Genomic DNA, 15,775 nt, shown 5'->3' with positions numbered 1-15,775 from the left:
GAAGAAGCAAGACACAGTGTGCAGTGATGGTTCAAATCTGACAAGGTTTTATTTCAAGTGTGTCATTTCCAAAAGCTTTGGTGTGGATTTTAAGTGGGGGTGGGAGGAGGAAGCACAGTCGAGGGTCACACATCAGCCCGTCAGAAACCTTCCAGCCACATCTCGTTAAGACTCCCAACACATACAAGAAAAAAAAAGATCCACTTGTCATCATTCCCTGTGCTGCTTTATTTACACCTGGAGCTACCCACGACGCTTAACTTCTGATCACGTCACTGCTCTCATCCCTCCCCCAGACCCGCCCTGCACTAGTACGTGCGTGTGTGTGCATGTGTGCGTGTGTGTGTGTGTGTGCGTGCCTTTGTGTAAACGGGCAGTACAATAAAAACTAGTTGCTGGAGTGGCCTCGCCTCCCGGTGGGCCTCACAGGTCACTCTCGCCGTAGAGTGCGCTGGAGAAGGAGATGTAGTCCAGGGCACCGGGAGGGCTGTCGGGGCCGACGTAGCGGGTCATGCGGCTGATGCAGTACTCTGCCTGCTCGGGCGGAAGTTCGCGGCGAAGCTCTTCCACTGTGATGTAGCTCTGAGTTGGGGGGGAGGAGGGGATGGGATATGGGTTAGGGCACATTCTCAGGGCTCGGTCGCATGTAATTGGCGCACGATTGCTCTTTGCAAAGTTGTTCAAATTTCCAATCTAGGACGCTGGGAACGTCAACTATGAGTTGCTCGTATCACAATCCTTGGCTATGTGGCAGTAAATAACACTTTTAAAACTCAAATGTGAATGCAAAAATGCATTCGTGGAGTTGATGGAGTTCGGATAATTCATCAAATCTGACAGAAGAATTCATTAAAGGACAACCGACACCATTTTTTTTTTTGTTCCTAACTGACATCAGAAAAACGTTCTATAGCACCTAAAATACCGAAAACAAGCAGGCTGATATTTTTAGTCAAATGCAAAACACAAATAAAAATGACTTCAAGTGTCCCAAAACTGCCACAAAATGAGCTTGGAACTGGGCAGATTCAGAAAGTCCCACCCCTTTGTTTGTGACGCCACTATTAGTCACACACTGCCTTGCTCCAGAATCAAAAAAATGGCTTCAGAGAGTTCAGATTCGGAGAAGATGCTTTCTTGTTACTCATCCAGTTATGAATATGATTCAAATAGTTCTGAAGAGGAAAGCATAAATGTTTGCAATCGATTAAAGAAGTCCTTCCGTATCAATTCGAGCCGTCTGGACTCCAATGTAGAGTCCCAGAAAATGCACAAGATGGCGCTCAAGCTCCATTGGAAATGGGCTGATTTGTCGACAGAGTATTTATGTCCACTTTTATGGTGTTACCGCAATTGGTAGTGTTAGTGCGACACACAACGATTCACCATCGCATTGTTTATGTAGTTTTCCTTCAAATTTCACGATCAACACTGTGTTTTCAGGCGAAAAAAAGTACCCAAAATGCATTGTGTGTTGCTTTATCGGTCAGGGGCGTTCCCTCCGTGACGTCACATAGGGCATCGTCATCAACTCGAAAACAAGACTTCCTGAATAATCAGCGCCAGTCTTAAAATGTAAAATTGAGCTATATGCGGTGGAATCGTTGTCAAATGCGCTCAGTCGAAGTCATTTGAAGTGATTTTACAAATTATGGACACAACTTGTCCGGGGGTGTCGGTTGTCCTTTAAGTACACATCATAAACATCGTTTCATTCTTCTTCATGTCTTTCTTCTAGGTTTCTTTCTTCTTCATCTCTTTTTCTTCGTTTACTTCTTTTGGAGCCTTTACCTGATAGGCTCTTTCAAAGCACGTCACACCCACCGATGTTAATAAATGCTCTCCGCAAGCGTGGGGCTCTCTTGCGCCGCCACGACCCGCCATCTTGGTGGGGGCAGCAGGCCTCATCCTGTTCCAACGATTAACTCATTCACTGCCATTCCCAAATTTATTCGTGGAGCGGCATTCCCGAAATTGTTCAGGTTTTTGTTTTTCTTGCAGATCAGTGGGAAAAGCGCTGGTCAGACCTCTGACAATGTTTTTCCCTCCCACGAGTAGGCAGCATTTGCCTTTTGTCCGTTAGCGCTTTGTTACAGCTTCAGCTGTTGTTAAAGCGCTATATAAATCAATATGTATGGATGATATTATATTTTGTACAGTCGCCCTATTTCAAGCTCAGATAAATCCACTCATAACTTATGAATTAACTCTTTCTGATGAAAGAAGAGAGTAAGGTTTCTTACGCTGCATTGAATGTTTATGTAGTCTGTGGGTCCTGCAAATTTGAGTGAAAATGAAAAAAAACAGATTGGAGTAGCCACATTTTTGCCCAGTTAAAGAACTTCTTTCTCTGTTTCCGATTTCTCATTACTGCCTGGTTTTTCATCCAAACAAGTGATGATCCTTTCATTGAAACATCTCGACCCAACAGAATCCATTTCCCAAATACAGAAGCATACACATGCGTCAACATCCGTTGCCCAGTCGAAGGTGGAAATGGCAAATCCGGTAGCTTTGAGCATCAGCTGAAATTTTCGGGATTAACCCGAGGCCCAACTTGGGGCTTGTCACCATGCCCCCCACCCCCCAACTCACCCATTTGGAGCGCTAACAATTGGCGCCGGCCAATCGGAAGTGCCCATAAATGCGTGCGTACCTTGTCTGAGGCCAGGATCTTGAAGGAGGCCATGACTTGCTCAGCGGTGTCGGTCTCGGCAGTTTCTCGGGTCATGAAGTCAATGAAGGCTTGGAAGGTGACCACGCCAGTATTGTTGGGGTCCACCAGGGTCATGATGCGGGCAAACTCAACCTCTCCCTGTCGCAAATCAACAAGATTGAGAAGAAACGCAGGGCGAAGGAGTCCGCTAATGAGTCCGCTACACTGGCCGAGGAAGCTCACCAGGTCGTAGCCCATCGAGATGAGGCAGGCGCGGAAGTCATCTGGGTCCATCATGCCGTTTCTTTTCTATAAAAGAGAAAACAGCAGCAAAGCACCCGGCTCGTCGGTTTGCGGAAAAAAAAACTTCCAGCCCATATGCGTCCGTCACGCGGCTCACCCTGTCAAAGTGGTTGAAGGAGGCCCTGAACTCGTTGAGCTGCTCCTGGCTGATGCCCTTGGCGTCACGGGTCAGGATCTGGTTCTCCACCTCGTTGATGGTTCTGGCAATTGTGGTGAGGAGCTGCTCCCAACCCACACGGATGTGCTGCAAAGCATCGCGCGGGACCGTGAGGAACCGACCAAGGAAAGAAAAACCAAAACCCCAAAACCCAAAACCTTACCTCCATGGTGTAGTTGGTGTGCTTGTTGTCGAAGATGAGCGATTCCTGGCTCAGCTGATGGTCGCCTTCTAGCTTGTCGATGTTGGACTTGTAGTTGATGATGTTCTGTTCGTACTGTTTGAGGCTGGTCATCTGATCCTCCAGAGAGCCGGCGATGTCCACAGATACGTGGCTAATTTCCTACACCGCAGTTGGGAAGCACAAAGTTGCATGGCATGGTCAAGATGGAGCAGCAACGGACAAGGAATATACCAGATTTCTTGGGCGCCATAACTACTTTACGTCTGAAGATCACGTCAGACGACGCCTTGTACCCGCCATTGGGCCTCACTTTTGGGAGTTACAGAGCTCACCGTGGTTGGCAGGTAGTTTCCATCAAACTACCCAATTTGACGCTGCAACCCCCCCCCCCCCGAGTGCGCTTGCCTCCATCTTGGTTTGAATCCATGGTCCGATGATGTTGGCCTGGGCGGCAAACTGGCGCCTGAGCCGTTCGTTAGCCTGCTGTCGGGCCACTTCCTCTTGCAGCATTTGGTCTCTGAGGGGCACCAGGTGTTTAACCTGTACACCGACATCCAGGCCGTCAAAGACATCGTAACCTGAGCAAACACCCGGCCTCCCCAGTCCGCTCACCGTGTCCCACTTGGTGCCAATGTCCTGGGGCGTCAGGTTGGTGTATGGGTTGATGCCGGACAGCTTGATTCCGTAGGTCTGAGCGATTTTCATGATCTCGGCGTGGATGCCCAGCGTGGCCATGCGCTCTTTGTCCGCCTCGGGCAGCGTGGCCTTGAACTGGTCGTGGGCCGTGAGCAAACTCTGCAAAGGTGGACAGAAAAGGCAGCCTTTAGCCTCACGGAATGGGAGCGAGGCAGGGCACGCGGCTTCAGTTGCACCTGGATCTCCTCGATGCTATGGACGATGAACATGTCCTGCAGGTCCTCCATGGCGCCGTCCATCCAGTTGTTGAAGGGCGCCGCCCTCTTGGCAAACTCCAGGTACAGCTGGTCGATGGTCTCCCACAGTTTCTCCACGCGCTGTGGGGAAGCGCCGCCAGCGTTACCTAAACGACGGCTATGGTCCACCGAGGGCGGCTTTTCCTACCTCCAGAGCGTCCCGCCTCTTCTGCGTCAGAGTTCCCAGGTTGTCCCACTGGTCGCAGATGCCCTGGCAGCGGGCATTGACGGTGACGGCATCGTGGTAGTCCAACTCGCTGAAGCGCGACACGGAAAATAACGGCAAAAACCACAAAAGTTGGCCCAGGGTCACCGGCGACTCGGGGTCTTACTTGAGCTCCTGGGCGATGGCGGCAATCTGCTCCACACGGTCCTGGTGAGCGGCGAGGTCGCTCTCAAAAGCCTCGTGCTTCCTCATCAGCGCTCGGATTTCCATCAGAGACGCAGACTCGTAGTCCTTCCTAGAGAGCATGTCCTCCTTACCTGAATCCGAGTCCAGATTCTGGTCACACGCCGCAGATGGGAAGGAACCGCGCGAAAACGTGCACGTACCGGCGGTCCACGACTCGTGCATGGCGCACTTCTGCTTGAACTTCTCGGCTAAGTGGTCCAGCCGCTCGAGGCGACGGATCTCCGTGAGCAGCCACTCCTCATAGCCCTTCTCCACCTGCTCCAGACCCTTCCAGGCGTTGGCGATGTCCTGCGGGACAAAGCCGCCGCCGCCAGTGAGTCATGCCTGGCTCACGTTGGCCGTGCGCGAGAAGCAGAACGTGAGGAGCCGGGCGCTCACCGACACCATCTTGCCCTCTGAGGGCATGAAGGCGGGTCTGTTGCTCAGCCTCAGTTTGGTCTGCAGGGTGTTGAAGTTGATCTCCAGCTGACACTTCTCCTGCACCCGCGGCGGTTTGTGCACGCGGCGGTAGTCGCGGAAGTCCTCCAGCTTCTGCTGCATGGCCCGCATGGTCTGCTCGGCCACGCGGTTCTCCAGCCAGGGGATGGTGCGGCGGATCCACTCCAGAAGCTGCGCTCGCCCCACAAGGCATGGTGCGCTCAAGGAGGAGGGCGGCCCAGGACAAAAGACGCGAGGACGCGCGCGAGGATGCTACCGGAGTTTTCTCACCTCGCTGGCCAGCTTCTCATACTCTTCCATCAGTTTCTCGTTCTCCTGGTTTACCGCTAGCACCTTGCAGATACGGTTGGCGGCAGTTTCGGCCTGCCGGTGCCAGACGGAATTGATGAGATGTCGCAGCTGGCGACGCGCAACCTCTTCCTGGCGGCAAAGTGTACCTGCTCGGCGCCGGCAAAGGCGTGGTAGAAGCAGGACACGTAGGTCATGATGGCCTTCTCGTCAGGTTTGGGCGTGTTGACGATGTCTGAGGGCCACATCCACACTTAGCCTACACAGTATGACGTGGTGAAACCGGACAGAGGTGAGGCCAACCTTCGGCGTCCAACATCTTGGGGATGTCCAGGAACTTCTCAGCCACATCAAAGGCTGTGTTCAGGTTGCCGATGGGATCGTCCTACGGGCGACATACGTCAACTGTGACAAGAGACAGCATGGAAGGAGCTCCACAAACAAACAAGTGTCGGAAGGAAGGAAGGAGGAAGGATGAAAGGAAGGAACCAAGGATGGGAGGAAGCACCTTTCTCAGTTTGGAGTAGTCGATGAGGTCAGGTCTGTGTCTATGGATGAGGGCGCACAGAGCCAGGCCGTCCTTCCAACTGAAATAAGAAAAATGAGGAGGAAAACATCAAGGATGGACCCCATGGGGGCGGAGAGCCCGTCCGGACCAAAAGGGGGACAGATATCCTGACAACCCACCTGATGTGGAAGTTCTGAACGTTGACGTTCCTGTAGGGAGCCGTTTTCCTCTGACACCAAAGCAGCAAACCCTCCTTGGCGGACGTCTCTGCACCAATGCGCACACGTCATTACTTGAAGGCAGGATAGGCGCAATTGGACCATTGCTGGTCAACGTTGGCAAAAAAATCCGGCCTTTGAAATCGACAATTATTCTGCCCCGCGGGCTAGCTGAAGAGGGATTTTTTTCCCCTCCTCCCCGAAATCTTCAATGTCCAACCTGCCGGGGATGTCCACGCGGAAGGTCAAACGCTACGCTATCATTTCAGTCAACACAACCTAGCAAAGCACCGGTGTTCCCGTCAGTGTCACTCTAGTGCCGCTGCAGGTCAATCAGCCCATGCGAGCGAGATAGCGTTAGCCTGGTGACTAACTAACCAGGGGATTGCGCAGCGGACCCATTAATGTTCCGTCGGATGGCACCACTGGCAAAGCAGCTAGGCGCAGGTTATATCTGACTGCGTGCTACATCCGGTGAAGCGGCGTGAAGACATAACTTGGAGGATGGAGGTGCTCAAACATCAGTCGTGTCACATGAATAATAAATTTCATTTCTAAGCGCCTTTCAAAACTCAAGGTCATTTTACAGTCACTGGATACATTTTTCTGTGGGTGAGCAGCGGCAGCCACACGCGCCAGCGTTCACTCAACCCGGAAGTAACTCAAAAAGATAGAAAGCTAGCTAGCTAATAGATAGCTAACAGATAGCTAGGCCACACGGCGCTGTTTAATGGAATCACAGACCGACATGGCAATGAAGATGCCCTGCATGTAGTGGCAGGTGGGCATTCGCACAAGGACACACCTTCCACAGAGATGTCCTGGATAGCGAAGCGCAAGATGATAGTCCAGATCATTCCCAGGGTCATCTTCACATTGCCGTCAACGATTTCTGCCAGTGTACAAACACACGCACGGGTGAACCCCATTTTCTCATTCTCAAGTTTGAAGTGGCCGACGGTGACCGCCGGCAGGCCGCTCACCCTCTGCGCCGATGGACACCAGCTTCACACCCTTGCTGCAGATGAAGTCCAGAGCTTTGTTGACATTGGCGATCTTGTGGAAGCGCATCTTTCCCTTGTCCGGCTTGGGGAGCCTCTCGCCTGCCCGCAAGCAAATTCAGCCTGGCTGTCGGGATGCAAGCGTCGTGGCCCGGTTACCCCTGCCCCCCATCCCGCTTACCCGATATGACCTCCAGAAGCAACATCAGCTTGAGGCCATTCCTGAAATCCTCCTCAATGTTCTCGATCTGCGTGCCAGCTTTCCTCAGGTGCGAGTTACACCAGGCTGTGAAAGTCTGACGCCACACAAACACGCGCATGCATGCTGAAGGAAATAGAAACACTTATTAGGCATGTATATTAAGTCTTAATATGAAGTTTAATCAGTATAAATATTGCTTTGCTTGTAAAATATAAATAACAGAACAAAGAGGTATTATTGGTTGGAGACATATGTTTCAGGTGCCAGGACATTGAAGGGGAGCCAGCTGGCAGACACAAAGGAAGTGTGAAACGACAACATGGCCAAACGCTGGACAACGCAGATGAAAGGAAGTGACCAAATACTCAGTCGGCAGGACGCAACTTTTGATCTACCTTCCAACCAGCCTGGAGGTCGGGAAATACCTTGGGAACAGAGACGTGAAACCAGTTCCCAGGAAGGACCAAAAGGGGAACTTGATTTCTTTGTGTCATTCTTTGGTCATCCCTCTCACAACGAACAATTGTTAGGTTGAATCAGGGGTGTCAAACTCATCTCACATTGTGGGCCACATATGGCCTCGGTAGATGACAAGTGGGATGGACCATTAAAATTAGAGCATACATGCTATAAATAACCAAAATACAGAAACTTGTAGAAAACACACCAAGGACAAAGGTTTCCTACGCATCTTTGTAAAAAAAAAATATGACGCGGTCCATTTTTCATTGAAAATTATACTCCTTATTTACTTTTCTCTGTTTGGATGACATTTTGGCTAATGAGGGTGTTGAAACCGCAGTTGAAAAAGCACCACTGTGCCCCTAGTGGACAATCCTTGAATTGCACCTAATTAAAAAAAAACAAATTCCATGTAGGTCGTGCATTTTTTCCACTTTTAAATTATCCTGCGGGCCTGATCAAACCTCCTTGGGGGCCGGTTCCAGCCCGCGGGCCGTATGTTTGACACCTCTGGGTTAAATCGTTGCGCAATAAGGTAAATATTTAATATCTATAAAATTGTTAAAAGATAAAATGTAACTGTTAACGCTAATAGTAGCTTGTAATAATCTAACCTAACAACGCACACACACACACACACACACACACACACACACACACACACACACACACACACACACACACACACACACACACACACGGCACCAGATGAGAACAGGCATGCGCATGCACTATGATGCAAAATGCCTGGATAAAATTTCAGTGTCAGTCTCTCTCTACCTTTGCACCAGCGTCTGTTCGACAATTGCGCACCGCACCCACACTCCGTTCCGCTCGTGCATATGACCTTTTGACCTTTCACTATTAATTTTTTCGGCAATGGATGCTACAGCTGCGTGTTTGCTTTCAACATTTAGCTTGTAGTAGACATGCACATTCCACCATGACGTCCCTGATCCACTGATAAAAAGGACGCTTTCATCCTCTCCTCTTTCGTCATGTCACATAGAGGGTACATCAAGTGCTGAGGAATGAAGGACTCTCTGTATCTTTGTGTTGTCATATTATTTATTTATTTATTTGTTCTTTTCACTTTTTTTATTTAGACATTAGTAAGAAATATTCTGTCTTTTTTGTAATACCGTACAATAGCTATCTGGCCCGCTGGCCAGTTATCGAGCTGGCTAGCTATTAGCTATCCAGTGGCTTCCTGTCTAGATTTCTATCTATTTCGATGAAAAGGTTTCTTCAGCCGTCATCTGTACTTTTTTGAAGGTGTTGGACGTTTCGCTTCTTATCCAAGATGCTTCTTCAGCGAACTGAAGTCTGACTGGTAGTATCGGCCCTATATACATATATTATCCCTAATGTCCAGACATGGCTGCGCCGGACACTGCTATGATAGGTCCCTACTCTCAGGTTGGGGGGAGCAGAGGACCACTCCCTGCGGCCCCACCGATTGTTCCTACATTCCTGACTAACGACTGGCCTGATTGCCCCACTCCCTCCGGTATCACCTCATCAGCATTACTAATGTTGCCTAACCTATGTTGCCTGAGCAGGCTATTGTATGAACGATCCAAATTGAACCTCACCCCACCAGACCGGTTTAATGAAGGATTTTGTTGTTTTATAAGAATTGCTTCTTTTACTCCCCTTCCAAACCATCTATGTTCTTTCGCGAAGATTTTAACCTCATTGTCATCAAATGAGTGGTTGCTAGCTTTTAGGTGCATATGTACTGCCGATAGAGGCCCATTAGTATTATCCCTGCGATGTTGATAAAGTCTTTTTTTGAGAATTTGTTGAGTCTCCCCAATGTATCGCTCTTTACAATTTTCATTCTTACAATGTATTGAATAAACTACATTACTTTGTTTTTCATTTAGCAGCCTATCTTTTGGATGCACTAATTTTTTGCCTGAAAGTGTTTATCGGTTTGAAATAAGTAGGAATTTTGTGTTGCCAAAGTACTCTGTAATTTTTCAGAAACTCCTGCAATGTAAGGTACTGCTACTCCTCTCCTTTTTGTACCTTCAGAATTTTTGGTTTACTGCTACTCGTCTCCTATTTGTATCTTCAGAATTCATGGTTGTGCTATGGGCTCACCAGTTTCACCCATAGTGGCTAATCTGTACATGGAAGTCGTTAGTCAGGAATGTAGGAACAATCGGTGGGGCCGCAGGGAGTGGTCCTCTGCTCCCCCCAACCTGAGAGTAGGGACCTATCATAGCAGTGTCCGGCGCCGCCATGCCTGGACATTAGGGATATATAAATAGGGCGGATACGACCAGTCAGACTTTAGTTCGCTGACGAAGCCTCTTGGATAGGAGGCGAAACGTCCGAAACCTTCAAAATTGTACAGATGACGGCTGAAGAAACCTTTTCATCGATGGACCACTCCTGTACGACTGAGAGATTACACAGATGTTTCTATCTATTTGTCTTACTATTCTATCCAAGTTACTTCTGGGTTGAGTGAACGCTGGCGCGTGTGCCTGCCTCTGCTCACCCACAGAAAAACTTATCCTGTGACTGTAAAGTGACCTTGAGAGTTTTGAAAGGTGCTTAAAAATGAAATAATACATTTCATTTCTAAGGGCCTTTCAAAACTCTCAAGGTCGCTTGACAGTCACTGGATTTTTTTCTGTGGGTGAGCAGCGGCAGCCACACGCGCCAGTACTCATTCAAGCCGGAAGTAACTGAAATAGATAGAAAGCGAGACAGCTAGCTATTAGATAGCCAGCCAGCTAACTAGCTAGCCAATAGATAGCCAGTCAACCAGCCAGCTAGTATTAATATTATTCCTTCCTTTTCACACAAGGTGAATGCCCAAACATGACACCACCCCATTGCCACTTTTCTTTCCGTTTCAGAAGTGCGATCGAAGGCACGACACGCGTATAACCGCTTTCAGGAAGCCCAAGCGTAGGCATAGTTTGCGTGTGCTTCAAATTGTGTTGTGACTCATCGACCTCCTGTAACGTTTTTGGATCTGGGGTTTTGGATGGCTGTGAGAACAATTCGGCCATTGTGAGCAGGTTTGAAGAGTTTGAGTGAATGCTCGCAGGTAATAATGATAATAATACATTATATTTTAAGCACCTTCCAAAGCTCTCAAGGACACTCTCCGAGAATACTAAATACATGTTTTCGCTTTTTCGCTGTTCATTTCCTGTTTGGGTGGCAGTTGGCGGAAAGCGCAATTTTGATTGGATGATAATAATAATAATACATTTTATTTCAAGCGCCTTTCAAAGCTCTCAAGGACACCTGACAGTCATAGGTACTATAATAAATATAATACAATCACAAATAGAATACAATAAATACATTACAATTATAAATAGAAACAAGAGAAAGAGTGACACAGAAAATGCGATTTTAAATAGGTGGCTTTTGAGATGGGACTTGAAGGTGGGAAGAGTATCGATGTTTCGAATGTTGGGAGGAAGTGAGTTCCAGAGTTTGGGGGTAGAGCAGCTGAAAGCTCTGTCCCCCATCGTGCTGAGACGGGCGGGGGGGGGGGGGGCACACAGAGGTGGAGGAAGAGGATCTGAGGGAACGAGAGGGAACAGAAATTTGAAGAAGGTCAGATAGGTATAGGGGGCCAAGGTTATGGATATCTTTGAATGTATAAAGAAGAATTTTAATGTTGATTCTATTTTTGACCGGGAGCCAGTGGAGGCTTGGTAGGGGGACAGTTTCAACGGCACCCAGGCAAGCCCTAAGACATCAAACACATTCGGCTTCGAGAGGACTGGCTCACAATGCCAAGCTCAAGCGTGGTTGTCACGAACGGGACCGCTCTGATTCAAGTTGTGCAGTCGACACGGGATCGAGGTGACTGCTCGTTTGACCCACGTCATCGGGGTGGGGTGGAACGGTCAGGCGAGGATCCTGGCAGGTGCGTGGCTCCTTTTGCCACTCCTGACCAAATTTAGACACACGCCTCGTGGGGGGCCTCTCGGGCCACTAGGCCAAGAAGCGCCTGTGCGTGGACAAGGTGCGTCAAGGCTAAATCGGGTTGCTATGGGACACCGGCGGACAGCTGAGAAGGCGAGATTCCTGAGGCCCGCTCCAGGAGGAAGGGATGGATCGGGGACGATGACGAGTGTGCCCAAGCACTCCCGCTAGCTAGCTAATTGCAAAATACCACATGGAGTCAGCCCTGGAACTGAAAGCTCGCACCTGTTGCGATGAAGTCACTTCTCCCCCCGCCCCCTTGCCCCTCTTCAGGAGGTTTACGTCATTTGAAGGAGGACTGCTGGATCGATGACCCGTGACCGCCCACTAATGCGCTTCCCCTCAAATGCAAACAAACACGGTGGAAGGGAGGTTCCCTCGGTGCAACAGTCCGCCACTCAACTTGGAGGCGGACCCAAGATGAAAGGGGAAGGGGCTATATATCGAGTTCGAGGCGGGCAAGTTGGAAAGCGAGGAGGCAAGACGGTGAATGTTTTTAGGAGGAGTGGAAACACCCCTCTCCTTAGCCACTTCAGCTCATTTCATCCGCAACGCAACACCCGGCGTCCTCTCCAGACCTCAGACACTCATGAGATCGGGGCGTGACCTCACCAAGGCGTAGGTGAGGTCACGGCAATTTCAGTCTAGTGCCTGAAATAAGTCTCGGCCATGTCAAAAGCTCTCGATTCAAGGGAGGAGGGTCACGGGGTGCTAAGTGGTAGGCGGAGAGAAGCGGTTGCGCCCAAAACGAATCACCCCCACATTTACAAATGGTAAAAAAACAAAACATAACCCCAAATCAGAGTGGAGTGAAATTTTAGGCCAGCAGAGGCCAAAGACATGATTATATTTAGACACTCTTAGGAATGGAGGGGAGGAGGGGTCGTGGATTGGGAGGGGGGGCAAGTGAAAGACAACACTGAGACAGTTCCAAGACCAAAAATATCCTCACGGCCACAACTTGGCACCACGACCAGCAAGACAAACTTGTCATTGCTGAACACGTTTGAAATAAAGAAAACGAAATTCAGGTGATTTGAAAAGTCTTGACATCTCACGCACGGAACATGAGCACAGAAGGTAAATGGGGCAGGCGGTACCTTCCTCTGCTGCTTCTCCCAGGCAGGGTCGAGCAGCAGGTCGCGGTCCCAGTCATCCTCCTGGGTCATGTAGGTCTGCTCGCTGTGGATGGTGTACGTCATGTGGCTCTCGAGCGTCGTCATAGTGGCCGCTGAAAAGAAATCAACAAGAATGGGGGGGACACACCAGCTCTTGTCCTGGGGCGCTCACGCCGTGCTCCGCACTGACCGACTGACTGCAGTCAAGCCAGGGGCTGAGGGTCAGGCTTGTGGCCCGTAAAAGGGGCTGGGGGGAGGACCCCCAGAGGCCACACCCCCACCTCCCCCCAAACTCCTCGCACTCTCCCGCGCGCACCTGTTGCCGCTCGCGGGGGAGAGCCGGTGCTCATCTTCAGCGCTCGCAGAAACCGGGGACAAGCTTCGCCGAAAGACGGCTTCCGTTTGGACACTTGGTTTCGCTTAGATTTGTCCAAATCATTTTTGGAGTTACTGGAATGTATCTATTTATTTATGTATTTTTTTAATGCAGTTGTCTACTTATTTATTTTAAAGACAATATTTATGCAAATGCAGAGCTGAAGACTTTGAGCCTGAGCCTTGATGCTATCTATTAGTTAGCTAGCTTTCTATTTATTTTTTATTCCGGGTTACTGAGCATCTTCATCTTTATTAAGTTCATAGTTGCTTGTTCTGTAGCCACAAGAGGACACAAGTCTTCTTGTGCCGGTACCAAGCCCGGATAATACAGAGGGTGGTGTCAGGAAGGGCATCCGACGTAAAAGCTTGGCCAAAACAAACATGCGGATCAACCCTCTGAAGATGGAGGACACTGATTTGCTATGGCGACCCCTTGAAGGGAAAAGCCGAAAGGAATATTATTTTTTTGGGTGACTGGAGTGTGTAAGAGGGGCCATCCCTGACTCCAATTCTGCCTAGTGCACAAAAACAAGCATCTATTCTTAGTCTCTAACTATACATGTTGGTCATCTGTGGCCCAGAAGTTGCCGGCAATGTCCGGGCCAGCCTGTCATTCACGTCTCTGTCCCGCTACCAGCACAACTGAGTCAAACGACGCCCGGTTGGATATCGGATTGGGGCTTGAATACTTGTGTAGCTTTTCGTGATAAGGTACTCTCACTATTGACAATTTGACCGTTTCTCCCTGCCATCAGGTCAAAATCCTAGGTGTTATCCTTGACAGCACACTATCTTTCCACTCCCATATAAATAACTTAACCCGATTTGCGTAGTCCCACCTACGCAATATCAATCGTCTTCGCCCGACTCTCACCCCTCACACCACTGCTATCCTTGTTCATGGTCGTCACCTCCCGAATTGACTATTGCGATTCAATTATCCTTCGTGTCCCTCAGAAACCTCTCCACAAACTTCAACCAGTCCAGAATTATTCTGCCCGGATCATGACCAGAACGTCATCCTTTCACCACATCACCCCCGTTCTCTAAGAGCGCCGTCGGCCCCCGGTCAAATATAGAATCAACTTTAACATTCTTTATACATTTTGCGCTATCCATAACCTTGCCCCCCCATACCTATCTGACCTTCTTCAAATTTCTATTCCCTCTTGTTCCCTGAGATCCTCTTCCTCCCTCCACCTGTGTGCCCGCCTCCCCTGCCCGTCCCAGCACGATGGGGGACAGAGCTTTCAGCGGCTCTGACCCCAAACTCTGGAACTCATTTCCCCCCCAACATTGGTAACATTGATTCTCTTCGCACCTTCAAATCCCATCTCGAAACCCACCGATTTAAAATTGCTTTTTATGTGTAGCTCTCGCTTATTTCTAACTATTTTATTTATTGTATTCTATTTATAATTGTATTTTATTTATTATTGTATCTATGCTTGTTTGTGACTGTCAAGGGCATTGGCAGCTTTGAAAGGTGCTTGAAATAAAATGTATTATTATTATTACTCCCCCCTAACGGCATTGAGTCGGAGCTTTAGCAGCTCAGTGCACGACTATAAAAAGCCTGAGATTTCACACCAAGTACATTCGTGAGGACACCGATCTGGATTCCAAGAAGATACGGGGGGGAGGGGGGGGGGGGGGGATGCAGAACGGAGAGGAGCTCCAACAAACACAGGCCCACAAACACTTCATTTCTTTGGACTCTTTATTCGGTTTTTCCGAAAAACACGGCATGATTCTCAGACTTTTTGATGGACAATACAGACACCAAGACAAGACATTATAGTGACGGATGCGGGTCAAGAAAAACACCGGAGGCCAAAGCAGCAAAGTGCAAATCATGCAACTGTTGAGGAGGGGGCATCCGCAGTGGTCCATCGAGAGATAAATTGAAACGAAGGACTGAGAGCTTTGATTAGGTGTCGGGAACCTATGGTTCGCGAGCCATATATGGCTCCTTTTGTGATTGCATCTGGCTCGCCGATAAAACCAAATACATATTCTCACTTTTTCGCTGTTCATTTCCTGTTTGGGCGGCAGTTGGGGGAAAAGCGCAATTTTGATTGGATGATATTGACATATGGCCGTTGATGTCAAAACAGGTGAACGCCCCGTTTAAATAAGCCTGACGAGTTAAAAAAAGGCACGTTGAATGGACGGATGGATTCGCCTTTGTGGAGAGAAAAAGTTCTGCCGTGATTCTAATTTGCAATGAAACAATACCATGAATGAAACAGTTGAATATCAGTGGCACTTGGACAAGCCTCATGCTAACGTGAGCGTCAATATCCTTCTGTGAGAGACAACAGGAAGCAAGCGTGCATGCTAATGAGCAGTGTGCAGGCGAGCTAGCAGTACCTTCGACTAAGGACCTGGCAAGTTGACTTTCTTTCCTATCGTTTGGCTGTATTTTTACCAATGAGGAACAGAAAACCATTCATATTTATGGTGAGTATTATCACAGTTATTTTAAATAATATATTCTGACATTTTGTTGAAATCACGTGCGTGCGTGTTTGCGTGCGTGCGTGGCTCTC

General features: G+C 49.0%; 1 protein-coding gene across 3 annotated transcripts; it reads right to left on the bottom strand.

Moving 5' to 3' along the window:
* Nucleotides 1-24: 24 nt before the first annotated feature.
* Nucleotides 25-15,690, bottom strand: actn3b (actinin alpha 3b). Of its 3 annotated transcripts, none has more exons than XM_088990943.1 (21): nucleotides 15,597-15,690; nucleotides 7,279-7,422; nucleotides 7,080-7,199; nucleotides 6,902-6,988; nucleotides 6,058-6,145; nucleotides 5,879-5,957; nucleotides 5,674-5,755; nucleotides 5,520-5,605; nucleotides 5,353-5,445; nucleotides 5,023-5,253; nucleotides 4,785-4,932; nucleotides 4,565-4,715; nucleotides 4,381-4,489; nucleotides 4,173-4,313; nucleotides 3,913-4,095; nucleotides 3,706-3,840; nucleotides 3,280-3,459; nucleotides 3,057-3,203; nucleotides 2,900-2,965; nucleotides 2,657-2,815; nucleotides 25-582 (listed from the first exon to the last, which is right to left on the bottom strand). In XM_088990943.1, exons 1-21 carry the CDS (start codon nucleotides 15,673-15,675, stop codon nucleotides 424-426), a joined length of 2,667 nt encoding a protein of 888 aa, XP_088847069.1. In that variant the 5' UTR covers nucleotides 15,676-15,690; the 3' UTR covers nucleotides 25-423. The 3 variants fall into 3 exon arrangements, with proteins under 3 accessions (XP_088847069.1, XP_088847068.1, XP_088847067.1); XM_088990942.1 differs by lacking the exon at nucleotides 15,597-15,690 and adding an exon at nucleotides 12,828-13,055 and having other exon boundaries at nucleotides 7,279-7,393; XM_088990941.1 differs by lacking the exon at nucleotides 15,597-15,690 and adding an exon at nucleotides 12,828-13,055 and having other exon boundaries at nucleotides 2,657-2,965; nucleotides 7,279-7,393.
* Between the last annotated feature and the right edge of the window lie 85 nt (nucleotides 15,691-15,775).

This window comes from Hippocampus bargibanti, linkage group LG02 (assembly GCF_051943395.1).
Source record: "Hippocampus bargibanti isolate YZ-2025 linkage group LG02, ASM5194339v1, whole genome shotgun sequence".
In the NCBI taxonomy this organism is placed as follows: domain Eukaryota; kingdom Metazoa; phylum Chordata; class Actinopteri; order Syngnathiformes; family Syngnathidae; genus Hippocampus; species Hippocampus bargibanti.
This window is presented reverse-complemented; position numbering and strand designations above follow the sequence as displayed.